This window comes from Juglans microcarpa x Juglans regia, chromosome 4S, assembly GCF_004785595.1.
Source record: "Juglans microcarpa x Juglans regia isolate MS1-56 chromosome 4S, Jm3101_v1.0, whole genome shotgun sequence".
NCBI lineage: Eukaryota > Viridiplantae > Streptophyta > Magnoliopsida > Fagales > Juglandaceae > Juglans > Juglans microcarpa x Juglans regia.
In genome coordinates, this window is record NC_054601.1 from 23695401 (window position 1) to 23716320 (window position 20920).

The window sequence follows — 20920 nt, forward strand, 5'->3', positions numbered from 1 at the left end:
TGGGTTAGAGAAATGATCTTGGGAAGGAAGTTCAATGAAGATAGGAATGGGGTTGATAGGGACAGTGGGTGAAGTGTCTGTGAGGTTATAAGTTGTAGGGTCAACATAAGGAAAGATAGTCTCAACAAACCTAACATCATGTGAAGAAAAAATTTTCTTAGTTTCTATGTTATATACACGATAGGTGGAGTGACTAAGAGAATAACTAAGGAAAATGCATGGAGAGGCACGTGGTGAAAATTTGTCACAATGAATGTTCAAAGTATGTGCATAGTATAGACAACAAAAAACACAAAGATGCTTATAAGTGTGGATTTTATGAAAAGGAAGTTCATACGGAGTTTTATGATGTAGAAAGACTGACGGGGGACGATTTATCAAATATCTAGCAGTTAAGATACATTCACCCCAAAAAGAGATAGGTAAAGAAGCTTGAAAACATAAACAATGAGCTACATTTAAGAGGTGAGGATGTTTTCGTTCAACGACGCCATTTTGTTGAGAGGTTTCAACACAAGTAAGCTTATGAATTACACCATGATAAGAAAAGAATTTTTGCATGCGATGAGCTAAGAATTTCTTATCATTATCAGTGCGAATTTGTTTTATGTCAAAATTGAATTGGGTTTTTATCATGAGAAAAAAATCGGTGAGGGGGGCATTGCTGGGTTTGGTCAGAGGGTGGCTGTGCGAGAATGGGTTATGGTCTGCAATATTTCTTAGTGACTCTCAAGTTTTTTATTTCTTTTTGAAGCCAGTGTTTTACATTTCAATGAAAGTCTACGGATACAGTCATGATCTACAAATTTGAAATTGAAAAAAATTACACATACAAGCATCCAAAATCTCAGCTCTTCCTGCCATGAAGAATATCCAAAATTCTCGCAACTCGATCTTGATGGGTGGGAAGGCTTCTGACAGTCAGTTCACTCCATGGCCATGAAGGTCTCGCCTGCTCATTCAGTATGGATGAGATTTCCTTCCATGTGAGGGGGCCGAATCGATTTGAGTTTCATAAGTGGAGAGGGGGGCATTGTCGTGGGTTGTGGTCTGTTATTTATGGGTTTTTGTTGTGGGTTGTCGTCTGTTATTTGTGGGTTTCCGTTGAGAGAAGGGGATGGTCAGTGTAAGGGTTCCAAGGATCAGATCTGCCCATTTGGTATAGCTTGACCGGAGTTTTCCACATTCGGTCTTGGGAGGCTGGCTTGGTGGAGGTGCAAAGAGACCCAAACAGCGCTGCCCAAATAACGATTTCTGCCTTTTTTGCATGTGATGATTCTGTGTGTTGAGATCTAACTAGTCTATTGTGTTTTTTCCTACATGTCACTGTCTCAATGGAGGGTTGCTCTTCTATCTACAACAGCCTGACCATCCTGCAGTACTTGTAAAAAAAAAAAAATCCAGGCGGTGGCAACTCTAGCTTAGGTTGAAGATGATTTAGGTAAGGTGCATGAGTGAAGTGTATAACGTACACACACACACACACACACACACACACATAGATTACTGTAATTTGAAAATCTTAGATAAAAAGGAGGCGTGCATGGCATGAAGACATGCATGGTGTCGAGATTGAACCTTGGTTCTCACGGCTTGGTTTTTGGGCATACTAAGTTTGGGCTTTTTCAGTGAGTCATAGGCCTCAACTCAACCTCTAAAAATAATATAACTTGTCCCATAAATTTTTCGGGTCAATTCTCACTTTGGTCCATTAAAAGCTTTTAACTTAATAAAAATTTGATACCTGCCAAAATAAAAACTTGGACCCATAATATTTTCTAAGAATTTTCTCATCAGTCTCAAATGGGCTTTTCACACAAAAAAGCCCAAAAATATTTAAAAAGTAGACTCAAGCTGGGCTTGGGTGTTACATGATGAGTAGCAAATCTCGTTATGAAAAATTCTAAAATAGTTATAGAGTAGTGCTATTTGAACGCTTTTACACCACACATCCTCCACATGGCATAATTTGATTTGAAAATTCAAACTTTAAAATTTATCTTTCAAATCAAATTATGCCACGCAAATAGTGTGTGATGTAAATGTCTTCAAATAAAACTATTAATAGTAATAAGGCCTAATATAACAGATTGTAGAGGAAAGACTAAAAAGTCCTGCTACTTATCTGCCTTATACTGCACCAGGTGCCAGTGTGGTTATGGTTTTTTTTTCCTCTTTTTTTAAACTTCACAAAACGTGTAGGTTGTTCTCAATGATTCAAAAAGGAAAATTTCTGTCATTTGTTTTGCTCTCTTCAGAATAAGAACAACGGAGATAAATGGCCACTAGCATATGCTCAGGATATGGATTCGCTTTGCCTAACTCCCTTGCCACCTTCAGCACCACCTACCCACCACCCTTGCAAACTCTTTGAATATTCTTCTTTGTCTATAAATAGTTATCTTCTATCACAAGATGAGCTTTAAAGCCCATAGACATTGTTACCGGTTTGTTATTGATAGCTCATACAGATAGTCGGATTGTGACCAGACCTGAGAAAAAGGAAATTATTGAATACTTGATCACACAAACCTAGATGAATTGAAGTCAAGGGATTGGATTTTGGAAAAAAATTGAAGTAAAAAACTAGCAAAACTTTGTACAAGATGAATTTTGAAACCCTAATTCAAAACATAGATGGGAACCTAGATGTTAAAAAGTTGGCAATAAAATTAAGAGAAATAAAAATGGGAGCCTTTCAAACATGAATAGGAAAAAAAATGGAGGCATAGAATGTAATCCACAAGTTGATAAAAAATAAACCCAAAATAAAAAAATGGAAATCTAAAGAAAAAAAAAAGGGAAAAAAAAAAAGAATATGTAGAAGAAAGAAAGAAATCACCAACGATGAGGTTCAAGATTGACCTTGGTGAAAGAAATTGGAGGGTCATTACACATCCTTGTTCTCTATCTTTTCAGTATTTGCTTGTTTCTGAAGAGAGGAGAGAAGCATGGGGAGAGGGAAGCAATGAAGGGAGAGAAAAAAATGTTTTCACTTTCTACTTATGGCTTGGCAAAGATTCAAGAAGAAAATGTCTATAATCATGGATGTTTGTATAAAGGGACCATTGCATTTAACACTAAGTTTGTTAGTAGAGCTCAAGGAGCTAATGTTGATACAATGAAGCAATCTAAAGTTGTTGTGCCAATTCAAAAGATAACCTCTTCCTCAGATAAAGAAGAGGATGGAGCGGGTTTGTGTTAATATTGTGATTCTAAATGGAATTCTAGACACAAATGTAATAATCCAAAACCATTCCAAATCGAAGCCCTTCATTCTGATAAGGTGAGAAAAGATAAGGAAGAGGAAGATGATGACACTGAGTGTGTCTTTCAGAGTGATACTCTTGAAATTTCCTTGAATGCTATTGCTGGCTACCTTAGCCCTAAGGCCACGAGAGAGATGGGAAGACTGGGCAAACAATTGGTGGTCATTTTGATAGACTTAGGAAGCACCCATAATTTTCTGGATCCTTCCATTACCAAAAGGGCACAGCTTACCGTGGATACTTTCGAGAGTGTTAGTGCTAAGGTTGCTAATGGGGAGAAGCTAACTTGTGAAGGGAGATGTGTAGTTGTGAAGTTTACAGTGCAAGGGTTTTCTTTGTGTACTAATTTGTTGGCACTAATGTTGGCTAGTAGTGATGTTGTTCTTAGGGTGGAATGGCTCAACACTTTAGATAATATCCTCTGGAATTTTAACAAGCTTATTATGAAGTTTTGTTTTCAAAGAACTCAAGTCATTACTCCATGCTCCACAATTTATTGAAAATGATGAGGTTGAGCCAATAGTAAAGGGAAGAACTAAGGGACTGATATTGCGGTTAATGGAGACAACCATTGATAGTAGGCATTCTAATATGCCTCTTGTTGTTTCTCAGTTGTTAGAAGTATATAACGGTGTGTTTGCTAAACCTAAGGGTCTTCCTCCTTCTAGGAGGCATGATCAAACTATTACACTCAAATCAGGTTCTCAACCAGGCAATGTTAGGCCCTAAAATATCCTAATTTTTAGAAAGCAAAAATAGAGAAACTTGTTAATGAGATGCTTAGAGCACGAGTGATTCAATACAACCAAAGTCTTCTTTCTTCCCCTATATTACTAGTTAGGAATGCAGATGGAAATTGCTTGATGAACACCACAATTCCAAGGTGTTTTCCAAGTTGGATTTATATTTGGATACCACCAAATCCTACTTAAACCTGAAGACATTCATAAAACTACATTTAGGACTCACAAGAGTTACTACACATTCCTCATAATGCATTTTGTTTTAACTAATGCAGCTTCTATTTTTTAGAGCCTGATGAACATTTTTTTTAGATCTTATTTTCGTAGGTTCTTCTTGGTCTTCTTTGATGACATCTGAGTTTATAGCAACTACGTTAAGGACCACCTAGAACATTTACGGGTCACTTTGGAGGTATTGAGGGAATATAAATTCATTGCTAAAGAGTATAAATGTTGTTTTTGCTATGAGGAGGTCGAGTACTTGGGTCATTTAGCTTCTGAGAATGGAGTTCAAGCCAATCCAAAGAAGCTTCAAGCTATGGCTGATTGGCCCCTTCCCAATAGCCGGAGATCTTTGCAAGGCGCTTCCTTGGGTTAATTGGGTATTGTCAAAAATTCATAAGGACCTATAATGATGTTGCTCTTAAACCTTAATTACAACATTGTGTACATTCGACTCTACTTCCTGGCCATGGGGGTTATGAAAACTTATGATAAAACAATGCAGAGGGCCAAAATGAATTTTTCTTGCCCTGTCTAAAGTTGGATGTTAAGAAATTTGTTTGAACTTGTGACACTTGTTAGAGAACCAAACTCGAGAACACTCATCCTGGAGGTCTCCTACAACCTCTCCCTAACCTCAAATACCTTGGACATATATTACTAAAGATTTTATTGAAGGTCAGCCACTACCCCATAGCCAATCAATCATTTGGGTTGTGGTTGATCACTTGACTAAATTTATCCACTTTATTACTACCCTATTCCTCAACCACATTTTTAGACTCCATGGTCTACCCGAATCCATCATCTCTAACAAAGATTTCATTTTTACAAGTATCTTTTGGAATGAGTTATTTTGGGTATACGGGGTTCACTTGCTTTCAGCTCAGCTTACCACCCACAAACTGGCGGTCACACAAAAGTTGTGAACAAGGGAATCGAAAACTATTTGTAGTGTTTTGTGCAAGACAACCCTAAGGAGTGGACTAGTTGGTTGCCATTAGCTAAGTGGTTCTACAATACTACTCAATATAAATCAACTAAGTTGTTTCATTTGTTAGACCATATATGGCTTTTACCGTTCCCCATTTGACTAGCTATTTGCTTGATTCCTCCTCTATAGCTGCTGTGGATTCTATCTTAAATCATAGTACTCCAATTCTATTTCTGTTGAAGGATAATCTAAGAATGGCCCAAAATTGTATGAAGTATGCTAACCAGCAGAGAAAGGAAAGATCTTTCGAGGCTAGAATTTGGCTTTACCTGTGATTGCAACCAAACTGGTAGATGTCAGTGAACCATAGCCACCATATGAAGTTGGCCCTTCCTTTTTATGGCTCTTTTTAGATCATTGAATGCATCAGGTTTGTCACCAATCGATTGCAGTGGCCTAACACTTCCCAAATCGACTTTGTTTTTCATGTGTCTCAACTTAAACCAAAGTTGGGTTTTCCTGTCTCAGCTTTCCCTACTCTCGTACCTGTGGATGCTCTGGGTGCTTCACAACTTGAACTTGTAGAGGTCCTCCATCCTCGAATCCACAAACAAGGCAATGTTGTTGCTAAACTCCTAGTTTAATGGGATGGTCAATCTGCTGATGATGCAACCTGAGAAGACTTTTGGAAGCTTTGGCGTGGCTACCCTCACCTTGTGGGTAAGGTTTTTTAAGGGATGGGTAATGCCAACTGTAAAACTCAGGCTCTGTCCCCGGTTCAAAAAAAAAAAAAAAAAGAAAAAAAAAAAAAGGAAATCTCTCGCTTGAAGGAAAATCACATCGTATCATTGGGTTAGTGGTTATTTCCTCCTCCCTCTTTTTCACCCCATCTCCTCAGCAATTTTCCCTTTCTCTTTTTCCTTTTAGTTTTTCTCCTCTCCGTTCACCCCATTTTCTCTCCTTCCCCATCTATTTATTCTTCTTTATCCACTATCCGTTCACCCCACTTCGCACCCACATACGCACATCCCGTTTCAAACTTTCACCCACTTTGGACCCAATGTTCTCTCTCTCTCTCTCTCTCTCATTATACAACCAACACCTATATTAGATTCTCCTCAGCCTTCTTGAAAACATTTATCCCAGCCAAACTCTCTCTCTCTCTTTTCTTTTCTATGAATCTCACCACATCAAGCAATCCCATGCTCATAAACCCATGAAAGCAACCCCCACATTGCACTAGCTCCATGTATAACAACCCTCTTTGCCCAACAAGAGACCATGCCCATGCATCACCGCCCACCGCTACATTGTTCCCAATCATAACACCTTTCGCATAAAGCCCCTTAGGTTGTCACAATATGCACGTCCAACTTTCCCCTCCACATTGCCAACCACTTGTCCGGCAAGCAAACCAATCACTCCCTCCTCTGCAACACAACCCCGTCCCACCATCGGCCCTCCACCTAGTTAATACTATAGCCCACACCCACGGAAGCAACCATCTGCATAAAAGAATTGAACGAGTCTCTATGTTAAGCTAGAATCCACTTGTTTCCCCATTGTGAGCCACAGAGCTGTTGCCACCTTCGCACAGTTCTCTAATGCCAAATGGAAACCACCTAATGTACACTGTAGCCCAGCCTTGAATCCACGGTGGAGCCACCACTAACTGTCACGTTTCCTTATCCGTGATAGATCTTCTAGCAGCATAGTACCACAAAACACCTAGGCCAAACCAATAGCCACGCCTTGCCACAGTTGAGGCCACGATGCCACCACTAGCAGCAACAAAAGACGTCGGAGAACAAGCATCCACCGTCGGATGCTGCCCAAATGAAGAATAACACCATTATCTCGTAGCCCATGCCATTTTTTCCTCTAGGATACACGTACACACTGAAATGATAAATAACAAGCATGGTATTTGGATGAATAAAACAATACTACTCTGCAATGTGTGGAGACGTGATCCTTATGTATATATAGATGTTGTAGTGTACATAGTTGAGATATACCCATACTCTACTTCGATACTAGATCGTGCCATAATTGTTTGTTTCTTTGAGCTTTAAGAGACAATATTATGGCCAAAGAAAATGCAATACCCACTTGTAGACCTTCGATAATTAGGTGACCCTACCCTGTCGACATTAGAATATGCCACAAGTTGCGAGCTAGAACTTGGTTGGATAAGTATACCATGATCTAACGCATGTTTTATGTATCAAAGTACGCTTTTCACTGCTATCCAGTGAACTGTTATGGGTCAATGCATGAATTGACAAACTTTGTTCACAACAAATGATATATCAACTCTTGTTAATGATAGATATTGGAGTGCCCCAAACGTGCTTCTGTAAAGTGTTTCATCTTCAAATGCATCACTGGCAATTATGGTCAGACTATGAGAGGTAGACATCGAGGAGGACATTGGTTTGGAGTAAGTCATATTTGTGCTCTGCAGTAGATTAAGAATATATCTATGTTGAGAAAGAAATAAACCTTCTAGTATAAAGTGAGCCTCAACCCCGAGAACGTAGTGAAGTTCCCCAAAATCCTTAAGAGCAAACTCCATACCGAGGGATTGAATAACATAAGATACAGGAAGTGAAGAGGATCTTGTGATCAAGATATCGTCCACATAAAGCAAAACATAAATCATTGGCTGAGAACTTTGGAAAACAAAGTGTGATTCATCTGAGTTGGCATTGACAAAACACAACGATAGTAGCTTGTCACTTAGGCATGAATACCAGGCCCTAGGTGCCTGTTTTAAACCATAAAGTGCCTTATGAAGGCGACATACATGATCGGGGTATTGAGGATGTACAAAATTGGGAGGTTGATGTATGTATACTTCCTCGACATTGTTGACGTCTAGCTGTTTGATCCACCACCGATGACTAACAGCAAAATCTAGCACAAGTCGAATAGTAATGGGTTTAACCACTGGGTTGAATGTGTCTTGAAAGTCTAGACCCACTTGTTTATGGTACCCCTTAGCCACAAGACAAGCCTTGTAACAATCAATTGTGTCATTCGGCTTACGTTTAACTTTGTAAACCCAACGACACCCCCACAATGTTCATATTACTGCGCGGTTTAACAAGTGACCATGTACCATTTTTTAGCAGTGTGTTGAACTCGACATTCATGGCCTGTCGCCACTCAAGGTGTTTAGAAGCATGAGTATATGAAGATGGTTCAACTAGAGACAGATCTGAGGTAGCCACAAGAGCTTTGGGTAGAGGGTATCATACACAACCATCATGATACTAGTTGGGTTTAACAAGATTGTTTTGGAGCCGAGTTTGCATTAGATGAGATCGAGGTGATACATTTTCTACTGCAGCGGGCTTGACTAAAGCTGACAATGGAGAATTTGGTGAGATGGATGTGGTTTGTGGAGACTCAATAGGAACGGATGAGATTGAGTTGGTAGGTCCTGGAGGAGATAGAAATGATAACTCTGGTGGTTGCGGCACATGTGGAGATGGACTTAACACTCGTAATGTGGATGGTAAAGGAGTAAGGTCAGCTTGAACTTGGAAGGGCTTGTGTTTGACATCACTGAATAGAAACTTGGACTCGTTAAATATAACATGCCGTGGGAGACATTTATACCTACGGTGATGAGAGCTATACCTAAGGAAGATACAATGTTGTGATCGAAAGTTCATTTTGTGACGATTATAGGGTCAGTATTCACACCCAAAGACACATAAAAGAGAATAATCAGGATGCCGTTGAAACAAATTTTCAGGTGGGGAAATGTGGGACAAGATAGGAGTTAGTAGTCTGTTGATGAGATAGCAAGCCATTTGAAAGGCAAAATCCCAATATTTATATGGTATAGATGCGTGAGAGAGAAGGGCAAGGCCATTCTCCACAATGTGCCAGTGACGTCTTTCAATGGAACCGTTTTGTTGATGAGTGCAGAGACAAGTGATAAGATGATGAATCCCAAGAGTATTAAAAAATTTATGGAGACTCCGGAATTCACCATCCCAGCTTGTTTGGTTCATTCTTATTTTATGGTTAAAAAAATGCTCTACATGTGGATGAAAGGAACGAAATAAATGTAGAACATCTAATTTTTGAGAGATGGGAAATAACCACCAAGAATATTTACCAAAGTGATCAACAAAAAGAACATAATATTTATTTCCTTCTCAAGATAAGCCAGGGGATGTTCCCTATACATCGCTAAAAATAAGGTCTAACGGGCCCTTGTAGATGGCCTCAGACATGAAAAATAGTAGTTGTTGGCTTTTACCTTGTTGGCAAGCAGCACGCACACCATCAATTTTATTTGACAATATAGGTAGAGAAAATCTAGAGACAATATTGTGAACTATTTTCATGGAGGGATGACCGAGACGAGAATGCCAAGTGGTTAGTGGAGCACTTGTGGAGAGAAGAGCTTGAGGTAAAGAGGGTCGAGACATGGTGGAGGGGAAAGGATATAGACCAGCCTCAACCTTGCTGCCTAGCAAGATGCTCCTCGTGGCCTTGTCCTTGATGCAAAAATGATCCCCATGAAATTCAATAAAAACAACATTTTCAGTAGTAAATTGACTCTCTAAAATCAAGTTCTTTATAACCGAGGGCACATGTAACATGTTTTTTAGTAAGAAAGAATTATGAGATAAAGGTAATTTAGAGGAACCAATGTGATCGACATCCAAACCTGTGCCATCACCAATTTGAATCTAGTGAGGACCATGATATGACTCAGCATGAAGATTGAGGTTCTAAAAGTCATTTGTGAGGTGGTGAGTGGCTCCAAAGTTAGCATACTATGTCATGTGATTGTTGGTAGGAACAATGGTCGTAAAAGTAGTAGGTAATGGTTGAGAGCTTTGGAAAGGGTGATCAAATCGATGCCAACAAGATATTGCCGAATGTCCAGACTTACCACATACACGACTTGGAAAATTATTGGTGGAGAAGCGATCGTGCTGGCCATTGTTATGATCGATGTGAGTAACTCCTCTATTTGTTGCTAGACTGGCAAAGGCAACTGCCTTGTCGACGGTAGAGGTCTGCTGCTCAAGGCGCTCCTCATAAGTTAATAAGTGGTCGAAGACATCATTAAGTGTCATAGGATCTATCCTTGTTGTAATTTATGTGATAAGGGGATCACAGGCAGTGTCGAGGCCAGCTAGGAGGTAGGAGACAAGCTCACATTCCTCCAAAGGTTTGCCAATTGCGGCAATAATGTTAGATAGGGTCTTTGCCTTCTAAAATAATTTTTGATTGTGGAGTCAACTTTTTTAAGAGTAGAAAGTTGGAACCTGATTTGTGTGATTCGAGCTTGAGAGTGGACAAAGAACATTTGCTGCAGCGCCAACCAGACTTCACAAGCTGTTGAGAGGCCAACAACTTGAGTCAATACCCCTTCGGATAATGAGGACACCGTCGAACTGAGGATCACTTGATCTTTTGAAACCACCTTGTAAAGGCTGGGTTAGGTAGGGAGACACCCCCAACAGAGGGCAAGAAAGATGACGGAGGAAGAATACTACCATCAACGAAACCAAATAGTTGTTGTCTGCATTATGACACAATCTGAGCCTTTCATAATAAATAGTTATTGTTGCTGAGTTTTATAGTAATAAAATTTGAGAGATTTGAAGGAGAGTGCATGTAGGGAGGAAAATCAGATGGAGAAGCCATAGAGGAAGGATGGGAGGAGGGTGAGGCATCAGATGCCATGGATCATTAAAATTGGTCTATAATGGCTCTGATACCATGAAAAGATAAATAACATGCAAGGTATTTGGATGAATACAACAATACTCCTCTGCAATGCATAGAGATGTGATCCTAATATATATATATATATATATAGATGTTGCAGTGTACATAGTTGAGTATAATACAAATACCCAAAACTTATTAGTTAGTTTACATTGTCTTTATCTATATCTCTATCAGTATTTGAATCATCTACAAATTGTATATCACTAGGAGTCTTCTCAGGTGGTACAATCTCTATCTTGTCTTTGACAACCTCTTGAACTCTTTCTCTTACACACACCATCTCTACATAAGACTCTCTCTCTCTGCCCTCTCCCTCTCTCCAACGTAGTATTATCCTGCCAAGATTCACAGGTTAACTCTTCAATTAATATGGACATTTACGTGTTACAGGTTGCATGAATACTTCAGGTCATAAGTTTAGCTACAACAGACATGCAAGTTGCATGAATTAGTTAAGGTTGATGACATTTTATGATAAAATCAAGAGAAAAATCAATGTAGTGATGAGGAGATATTGTAAGGTTTAATTATATCTAATTATTTGGAGAAATTATGTGGATAGTAACGATTTGGGGAGTGATGATATTTTTCTTTTTGGGTTATGATTATAGGCTGAATGAAGCCTCGATTACTTAAGTATTTTGGGATTTAATTAGGAAACATGTGCTAACTTAAATAGTTATATACTATTGAAAATTTATGCAAGTTATGCGACTATTTTATAGGTGGCAACTAAAATTCCCTTGGCACTATTGTTAGGAAATTAAGAGAAGTTAAAAAGTTCAAGTAAGCGGAGTTTCTATGCTAGACTTTGCATAAAAAGAAAATGAATTGATGTTGATTTTATGAAAAAAATATGAATGTTTTGTTTTAAAAAGAAATGTGAAAATAACATCAGTTATGTGATCTACATTACTCATGAAAGTTGTATAAAAAGAAAATATTTTTTGACATGACGAGTGTAGACATGAGCAAAATTTTGGCATACTGTTTATGAACTGTGCAAAAGAGCAAATATGAAATCTTTGAATTTTGTACATGTTATATGAAGATGTTCTAAATCCATTTTTGATTATGTGAAAATGATATGAATATGTTAGGCACTCTGTTTGATATGATATGCATCTGAAAAGTTTTTGGCATAACTTTCTGATTCTATATCTGATTTTATTTTTGGTTTTGATACGATGGCTCTGATTCCGTTATATGGTCAGTACCAACATTTTTTACATGAGTGCACCCATTTTGAAAACAAAGTGATTTTTATGTATGTTCTTTACTATGCACACACTCGGGACGCTGAGAATGAATATGAGAAAGTTTTATATTCTGATACTACCTGATTTGACCATCGGGGATAGTACAACCCTACCACGGGAGTTAAACATGATATATGATACGATATGATACGATACAATATGATATGATAACAGAATCCCAATTTTATTGATAATCCTCACTTATGGTGAATGAATACCTTATATGAGAGGGAGTTTAAAGGTTAAATTCAAAATCCAAAAACCAAGCTCCTAAAAACTACATGGAAATTATTAAAAATAATAAAAAATATTCACAAATATATAGGAATCTAGGAAAGGAAAAAATATAGATAATCACTGAGAGAAAAAGGAACTGTGTGAGGGAGCTATGCAACGGTAGACTTGGTGGTTGGACAGAATCAAGTTCACGGTGGCTTCCCTTATGGGTGACGGTGTAGTTTTGAAAGTGAGGACATAGAGAGAGAGAGAGAGAGAGAGAGAGAGAGAGAGAATTCGGTGATGTAAGTTTGATAATCACAACGGAAAAGGAGGAGGCCGAGAGAGATAGATCGGGAGGAATTACACCAGAATTGGAGTGTCGTGAAGTGCTTAATGACACTTTTTGTGCAGGTGGAGGTGACGTGGAGGAGCTGGTGATGTGAGGTGGCTTCCTGAGATGCAGTGGCTGGCAAGATTTGGCATCGGACATAGGTGAAATTCCAGCAGTGTTGTGTGGCCATTTCTCACAGTGGAGAAACGAAGAAGGGTGGCGGTGGCTTTGTGGCTCACGATGGGGAAAACAAATACTCTATTTTGGTATGGGGAAACAGGGGATGATGGAGGCTTAGTGTGGGCTAGTGGTACAGGGTCAATGTTGTGAAGGATTTTTGGCATTGCACGATGGCTTAGTGGGGGTTGCAGGACTTTACATAGGGACGAACGTTCTCAATGAAAAAAAGCTTGATGCTACGGCTAAGATCGTGAAGGGGGTGCTCGGTTTGGTTTACTGGTTGACTATGGGAAAGGCGTAGCAACCCTAGCTTGGAAAAAATAAAACTATCATGAATGTCCCAAATTATGCATGTTTATAGATATATAGGTAGTTAGAAACCCTAGAGGAGGAAGGAGAAGCATAAACGTGCATGGAACTTACATGCAAGTCAAAATGTTGAGTATCTGGGCTTGAGCTTTTAGCAAAACTTCTTGGGCACTACTAATTAAAAAGGGCGTATTTGATTTATAAAATGGGCTATAACACATTTATGGAGTCCAAAATCATCCACTAAATCTTAACGGGCCTTCAAATCAACTATTTGTCTCTCAAGTCTAATTAAATAAATAAAAAATCCTAGCGAACCAAAAATCATAGCAGGCCCGCTTATCCAAAAGTATCCAATAAATCTCAACGAGGTTTTTGAAATATTAGCCCATTAAACGTAATTCATGCCAAAAAAATCTATTTACCACGGTACTACCAAACTAGAATTTGGGCACTTAAAACCAATTCTAGATTACTTGTCAAGTCTCAAATCAGCTTCCCATACATATTAACCTCAATAAAAATTATTATAGAACTCAGGTATGGCTTGGGTTTGGTATTAGGCTTGAGTATTACAATAAAGATAAAATATTACTTGAATATAATTTTTTAATATAATTTTTTTTTTTAGAATTAAAAAAGTTAAATTAGTTTTATATTTAATATAAAAATTTAAAAAAGTTGTAATAATTAGTAATATTTTTATTTTTTTACAAGAATCAGTAATGATTAGATAAAAAAGTAAAGAAGAGAAATAAAAAAGCGTTTGTACGTATGTAGTATTTAGATGTTGAGATGAGACCAAATATTCAAACGGAAACTAAAGCCTTGTTTAATTTTGAAGATGAGATGAAATGAATTGAGATAAAAGTTAAAAATTGAATAAAATATTATTAAAATATATTTTTTTAATATTATTTTTATTTTGAGATTTGAAAAAATTGAATTATTTATATTATTTTGTGTGAAAATTTAAAAAAAATTATAATGATTAAATAAGATGAAATGAATTGATAAATTTTATCAAAAAAAACGAGTTCCGGTCAAATTCTTGTCGTGGGAATTCAAAGTGCGGTATAAGAAAATTTCAGCAAGTACAAAGTTCTCGAGGAAATTAACTAGCCTTGCATTTCCCATGGATATCTCAACGTTCTTTCTTCTTTTTCTCCTGCAAACTCCTCTATCTTCATCTAAAGCGCTTGACATTCTCAAAGGCTCATCTCTATCTGTCGGAAAACCAAGCGAGAAGTTAGTTTCAGCGAGTGGTGAATTCTCTGCAGGGTTTTTCCCCGTTGGGGATAACGCTTTCTGCTTTTCCATATGGTTAACAATATCCTCGGTTCCCACCGTCGTTTGGATGGCAAACCGAGACGATCCGGTTGAAAGAGGTTCGGCAATCTTAATTTCGAAAGATGGCAAGCTTATCCTCAGAAACTCTTTTGGTACGATCATTTGGACCACTAAAACGGCAGCCTTGACCACATCACAGACCTCCCGATTGCAGCTACAGCTCCTAAACACAGGCAATCTCGTTCTTCATGATAACTCTGATAATGGTGTCATCTGGCAAAGCTTTGATTCACCTACAGATACTCTTCTTCCTCGACAAACATTAACCTGGGTTTCAAGCCTCGTGTCAAAGTCACGCCAAGGTGGCTATTCTTCTGGCTACTACACACTCTCTTTCGACAATGATAATGTCCTCCGCCTGTTTTTCCAAGATCCGATGATATCCAGTCTCTACTGGCCTGACCCATTGTTAACTGCCCCTGCAGAAGCCGAAAGGTCTAGGTACAACTATAGTAGAGCAGCGGCACTAGACGCGCCGGGCTATTTCTGGTCATCTGACTATTTTGAATTCCGAGCAACAGATTTTCCTCTGGTATTGTACAGACGACTGACTCTTGATACTGACGGCAATCTGCGATTATACAGCCTGCAAAAGATGAATGAGACTTGGGATTGGGTTGTAACATGGCAAGCATTCTCTGATCCATGCAGGATTCATGGAATCTGTGGACCCAATAGTCTGTGTAGTTATAATCATGCTTCTGGTCGGAGCTGCTCTTGCTTGCGGGGATTCAAGATCAAAGATCCGACTGACTGGTCTTTTGGGTGCGTACCAGAATTCAATCTTTCTTGCAATCAAAGTGACGAGTCTAGCTTTGTCCAACTTGCTCATGTTGAGTTCTATTGTTCTGATTCAGACTTCCTACCTAATGTTACCTTACAAACCTGCAAAAAGGAATGCCTAAAACGGTGTAATTGCAAAGGTTTCCAATTTCAATTTAGCACAGATGAGGATGGTGCGGGTGCCTATAATTGTTTCCCCATGTATCTTCTAGCCAACGGACGACGTTCACCCGGTTTCGAAGGAGATTTGTTTCTAAGGCTACCCAAAGGTGGTCTTGTTTATAACAAGACGCCTGATAAAGTACAAAGGTTCGAGTGTTTACACAAACCAGTTACGCAACCAAGAAAAACTAACGAAAATAAGACGGTGAAGCTTGTGCTTTGGGTTGCCACTATCATGGGTGGTGTAGAGGCTACTTGCATTTTCCTAGTGTTTGTTTTCTTGTCAAGGACAAGTAAAAATTCTGATCCAGCTGCACAAGCATACCTCCTGACAACTAGATTCAAAAGATTCACCTTCTCTGAGCTGAAAAGGGCGACGCAGGGTTTCAGGGAACTGATTGGACAAGGAGCAGGAGGGGCAGTATACAAAGGAGTACTACCTGATCAGCGGGTAGCTGCAATCAAGCGCCTCAACGATGCCACCCAAGGAGAAGCAGAATTCCTAGCAGAAGTAAACACCGTTGGGAGGCTTAATCACATGAACTTGATCGAGATCTGGGGATACTGTGCAGTGGGGAAGCACCGGCTTCTAGTGTACGAGTACATGGAGCTTGGATCATTGGCGGAAAATCTTAGTTCAAATACACTTGATTGGGAAAAAAGGTTTGAAATTGCAGTGGGCACAGCAAAAGGCCTAGCTTATTTGCATGAAGAGTGCCTAGAATGGGTTTTACATTGCGATGTGAAGCCTCAGAACATACTTCTGGACTCAAACTATCAACCAAAGATAGCAGATTTTGGCCTGTCTAAACTACGAAATAGAGGTGAGGTTGATCGTTCAAGATTCTCTACGATGAGAGGAACCAGAGGTTACATGGCTCCTGAATGGGTTTACAATCTTCCCATCACTTCTAAAGTGGATGTCTATAGCTATGGAGTCGTTGTGTTGGAAATGGTTACTGGAAAGAGCCCCTCAGGCATGCATAGCTCTGAAAGCAGAGGAGCGAGAGAGGATAAGAGACTAGTCACGTTAGTGAGGGAGGAAATCATGAATAAAAAAGAGGCTTCAAGGGAGTCATTGATTGAAGAAATCGTAGAACCCAGCATGGCTGGAAAATATGATATGGCTACGATGGAACTTCTGGTTAAAGTGGCTTTACAGTGCGTGGCCGAAGACAAGGATGATAGACCCACCATGAAGCAGGTTGTAGAGATGCTGCTGTCGCACAAGGTTGATTAATCGTAGTTTGGGAAGTTTAGATTATGTAACTTTCTTTTTCTTTTTTCTTTTCATTTTTTTTTTTTAATTTTTGTGTTTGGATGAAGATCAGATGTTCCAGGACCGTAGTAGATTGTAGAAGATTAGATCATGCTGTAATCGATCTGGTTCACTCAGATCCAGCTCTTTGTACCAAGGATTAATTTTCATTTAAAAAACTACGGCCTTGATGTTTTTCTAGGTATATTAAATCAATGTATTCGCCCTTGTAACCTTCACTTCAACCTTGGGCTATTGCTGTGAACGTGACCATAAATCCTTCAAAGTGAGTGTACACGGGGAAGTATTCAGTGCAATTTTTTATTTTCATTTGTTAGTGCATGAATATGAACTTCCAAGAGAGATGAGATGTCTTTTGGTGCAATATGAACTTCCAAGAGAGATCAAATTATCGATATTGCATACTTCTTTTAGGCTTTTTTATTTTGGCAAGCTTGTTTGCTATTTTTCCTCTGTTCTGGTCTTCAGGTTAGACTCTTGCCTTTCTGTTTCAGTTTTTGTCGATAGTGTGCAGTTTTTGGTAAGTTTTATTTCTTTGTAATTCTATATACAACTGTAAAGTGCGTAAATATTGTGTAATCGTTTTAAAAAAGAATGAGGTTTATTATTAAAAAATTAATTTTTTTTTATGTGGATTCCATATTTTATTTACTTTTTTCAAAACGATTACATGACAGTTACGTAATTCACAATTGCAAATATATTTTCTCCATGTATATTATGCCATACAGTGTTTATTGGCTTTTCTTAGGCGCCACCAATAATGACAGCTTATTTTTAGTGTGCAGCTTGACCAATAATACATATATATATATATATATGTATGTATATCATTGTTTAATTAAGAACTCTAGAGGATTTCTTTTTATATAATTTTTTTTTCTTTTTCTCATATAATTAAGTATTTGAATTGTTCAATGCGGGAGTTTATATTGATCAATCATTAGTTCCAAATTTATACAAATATGTTTTCTGGAAATTAGTTGGAGTACTACTACTGTTTTCGATCGTAATCTACGATTGATTTTTGGTTATATATATATATATATATATATACATATATATATATTCAGCCTCCAAGAATAAATAAATAAATAAATAAAAATATAGCATATAGCCGATAATCAATCAAAGTGGCCGTGTGCATGGGGCCGGGCCAACCTATATAATATAATATAAGATTGAAGAAAAATGAGACTTTTTAAATATTCGTATTGTTATATTCTTGATCTGACGCATGGATTCAAATATATATATATCAAAGTGGCCGTGTGCATGGGGCCGGGCCAACCTATATAATATAATATAAGATTGAAGAAAAATGAGACTTCTTAAATATTCGTATTATTATATTCTTGATCTGACTCATGGATTCAAAATATAATAATCCGGGCCAAACAATTGACCCCGATTCAAAATATTCGTGATACAACTGCTAGTGTGTGTGTGTATATATATATGTATATATATATATAAAAGAAAACGACCTATTTTGGTGTATATATATGGTTGGGTGTTTCGATACCCCCAAACTTTGTTCTGAAATATTAATTACGTTCAATTTTTAGTTAACGCATGATGTAGTCCAATGGGGCCGTATGCTGATTGGTCATGATGACAACCAAGCTGTAGAAGATATTACATTCGATTTAATTAATTAAGTGGCTGCTAACTTGTACCAATTAATCTCGTATCATGATCATTCCTCGTATTATTTAAATTTTACAAATTAAATTATATATGTCACATGGATGATATATAGTACGTATAACAACCTTTAAATAAAATTATTCTACAAAATAAAAATAGTTTTAAAATAAAATAAATCTGGGCCATCAATATTATTGCCATCTTTTATCTGCTTCCCTTCTTGTTAAATTCCAATAAAAATAAAAGAACAAAACAAGAACTGACTAGCTATATATGTCTTGCTTCGATCGTGGTCTATATATTGAGAGGCTGGGTTTTTTTTTTTTTTTTAAAGGTGATCTCAATGAATGAATAAAAAAGGTACTTTGCACAAGCTTCAAAACACAACAAGTTTTAACTAAATAAATAAATAAAAAGGCACAATAAGGTCGAACTTGCTTGTCCTTTATTTAGATTCTTTGCTTCCTTCTAGGGGTATAAAAATTCTAGAAAATCGGATTGGATCGATCCGAACCAGTCAAACTGGTTTCCGTAATGAGAAATTTGGTTGGAACTGTTCCGGTTCTGGTTCTAGGCTTTTTAAGCCTAGACCGGACCGGACCGGTCTCATTTAATATGTATTTTAAATTATTTTTTTAAATATTATATATTATATTTTTTTTATATATAGTATATATAATAATTCAAATTATAATTATATATAAGATAATATTATTATAATTTATAAAATAAAAGTTTAATCTTTAACATAAAAATTTAATTGATGATCATATGCTTTAAATATAATATATATATATATTAATAACATTTTATCATAAATTAATTTAAAAATAAACTGAAATTGTATAGCTTTAAACTAAAATTGATAAAGTCACCAAATATGATATTGATACTTAATAATGACAATTTAGATAACTTTAACTTTAAGAGGAATTAGAAAAAATATAATATTTTCGTCTCTGTTAATCGATCGTCTCACAGTCCTGTAGGCTTACGTATTTTCCTTAATTTGATATAACTAGCAAAGCTATGGTGTGATTGTTGAGGATGCAAGATTTTTTCTTATAATTTAACATAACTAGCAAATTCAAGTAGTTGCATAAAAAATAACCCATGTATAAATGAAAGGACCCTCTAATCCAATCTATATAACTTCATTTTGCACGTAACTGGCTTATAACTATGTTATACTTTTGATTAATCTATCGATTAATTTGTTGTCTATCATGCCCTGCATGTAAAAGCATAGGATTTATTACCGATTGCATAAATCTATCTATACGCTTCTTTATTTTTAATCTTTTTCCTAAATGAATTTGGATATAATATTTTTCTGATTATTTGTAATAGTAACAGATTTTGGATTAAAAGTACAAAACATATTTTTTTAAAGCAGTTTTTTTTTTTTTTTTTTTTTTTTTTTTTTTTTTTTTTTTTTATAAACAGATTTTTTTTTTTTTTACAAATTTGCATTTGATTAAAACTGAAAAATTAGACCGAACCGAACCGGAACCGGTAAAACCGAAAGTATCAGTTTAGGAGAGTAACTAGTGCGTAATCGGTTTTTAAAAATACAAAACCGGTACATACCAGTTCGGTTCTAAATTTTGTCCAAAATCAAACCGGACCAGACTAATTATACCCTTACTTCCTTCATACACTCTGATTTTATATCCTCCCAAGTTTTTAATGTTGTGAAAATGCCTTTAACATTGCATTTTCTCCCCCAACACGCTTACCTCCACACACAAGATTTGATTCTGCTTTTTGTTGGTGGACCTACAAACTTCAAATCACTCCCCTTGTAGGCATTTTTTTTTTTTTTTTTTCGTAAACATTCTGTTGGCTTTGAGATATGGTTGAGAGACCCATGTGAGTGATTGCTTTCCGTGTGTACTGGCCTTTCTTATTCAGAATTGGACACCAGACATGGAATTTGCATTTCAAAGTTGTTTTCGCTTTTCCATTCACTGAACCAGTACTTTGGTTTCCATCCTTGTTTTAATTGCCTTCAACCGAGGCTGTTTCTTCAGCTTCTTATTCTAGTTGCAATATGTTCATAAATAATCTTGATTATGTTAGTCTGTTGATTTGATTTTTATTATATTTCTTTTCTTTCCTTATGTTTAAAACAGATGGAATGTAGTTTTAGTGACAGCGTTGGTGGTTCTAGTCAGCGCCTATTTCATTAGACATGGAGGAAAGAATAGTCCTTTAGTGCCTTCCTCTATGAATACCCCAAACTCCACACCATCTCTCCCCCCAAAGTTAAAAAGAGGCTACCAACCAATCTCACGTATGAGATCATTTTACAAGGGTTGAACCTGTTGATCCCATTGCACCTAAAACTCAATGCAATCATTGCTTCAAGATTTATGGATGCCATTACAAAAATGGTGCTTCATCAATGTCACACCACCTAGGATATGCTTGTCCGAACTCTCCCATTAGAGAGAATAAA

The 20920-nt window shown here is 37.2% G+C and overlaps 1 protein-coding gene across 1 annotated transcript; it reads left to right on the forward strand.

Annotated features, from left to right (window-relative positions):
* Positions 1–14299: 14299 nt before the first annotated feature.
* LOC121261875 (putative receptor protein kinase ZmPK1) lies at positions 14300–16993 on the forward strand. The gene has a single exon (XM_041164283.1). The coding sequence runs from the start codon at positions 14371–14373 to the stop codon at positions 16768–16770; it is 2400 nt and encodes a 799-aa protein (XP_041020217.1). The 5' UTR covers positions 14300–14370; the 3' UTR covers positions 16771–16993.
* The last annotated feature ends 3927 nt before the right edge of the window (positions 16994–20920 follow it).

Coding starts and splice junctions, on each gene's coding strand:
- LOC121261875 (XM_041164283.1), top strand. CDS start 14,371: ATGGATATCTCAACGTTCTTTCTTCTTTTTCTCCTGCAAACTCCTCTA.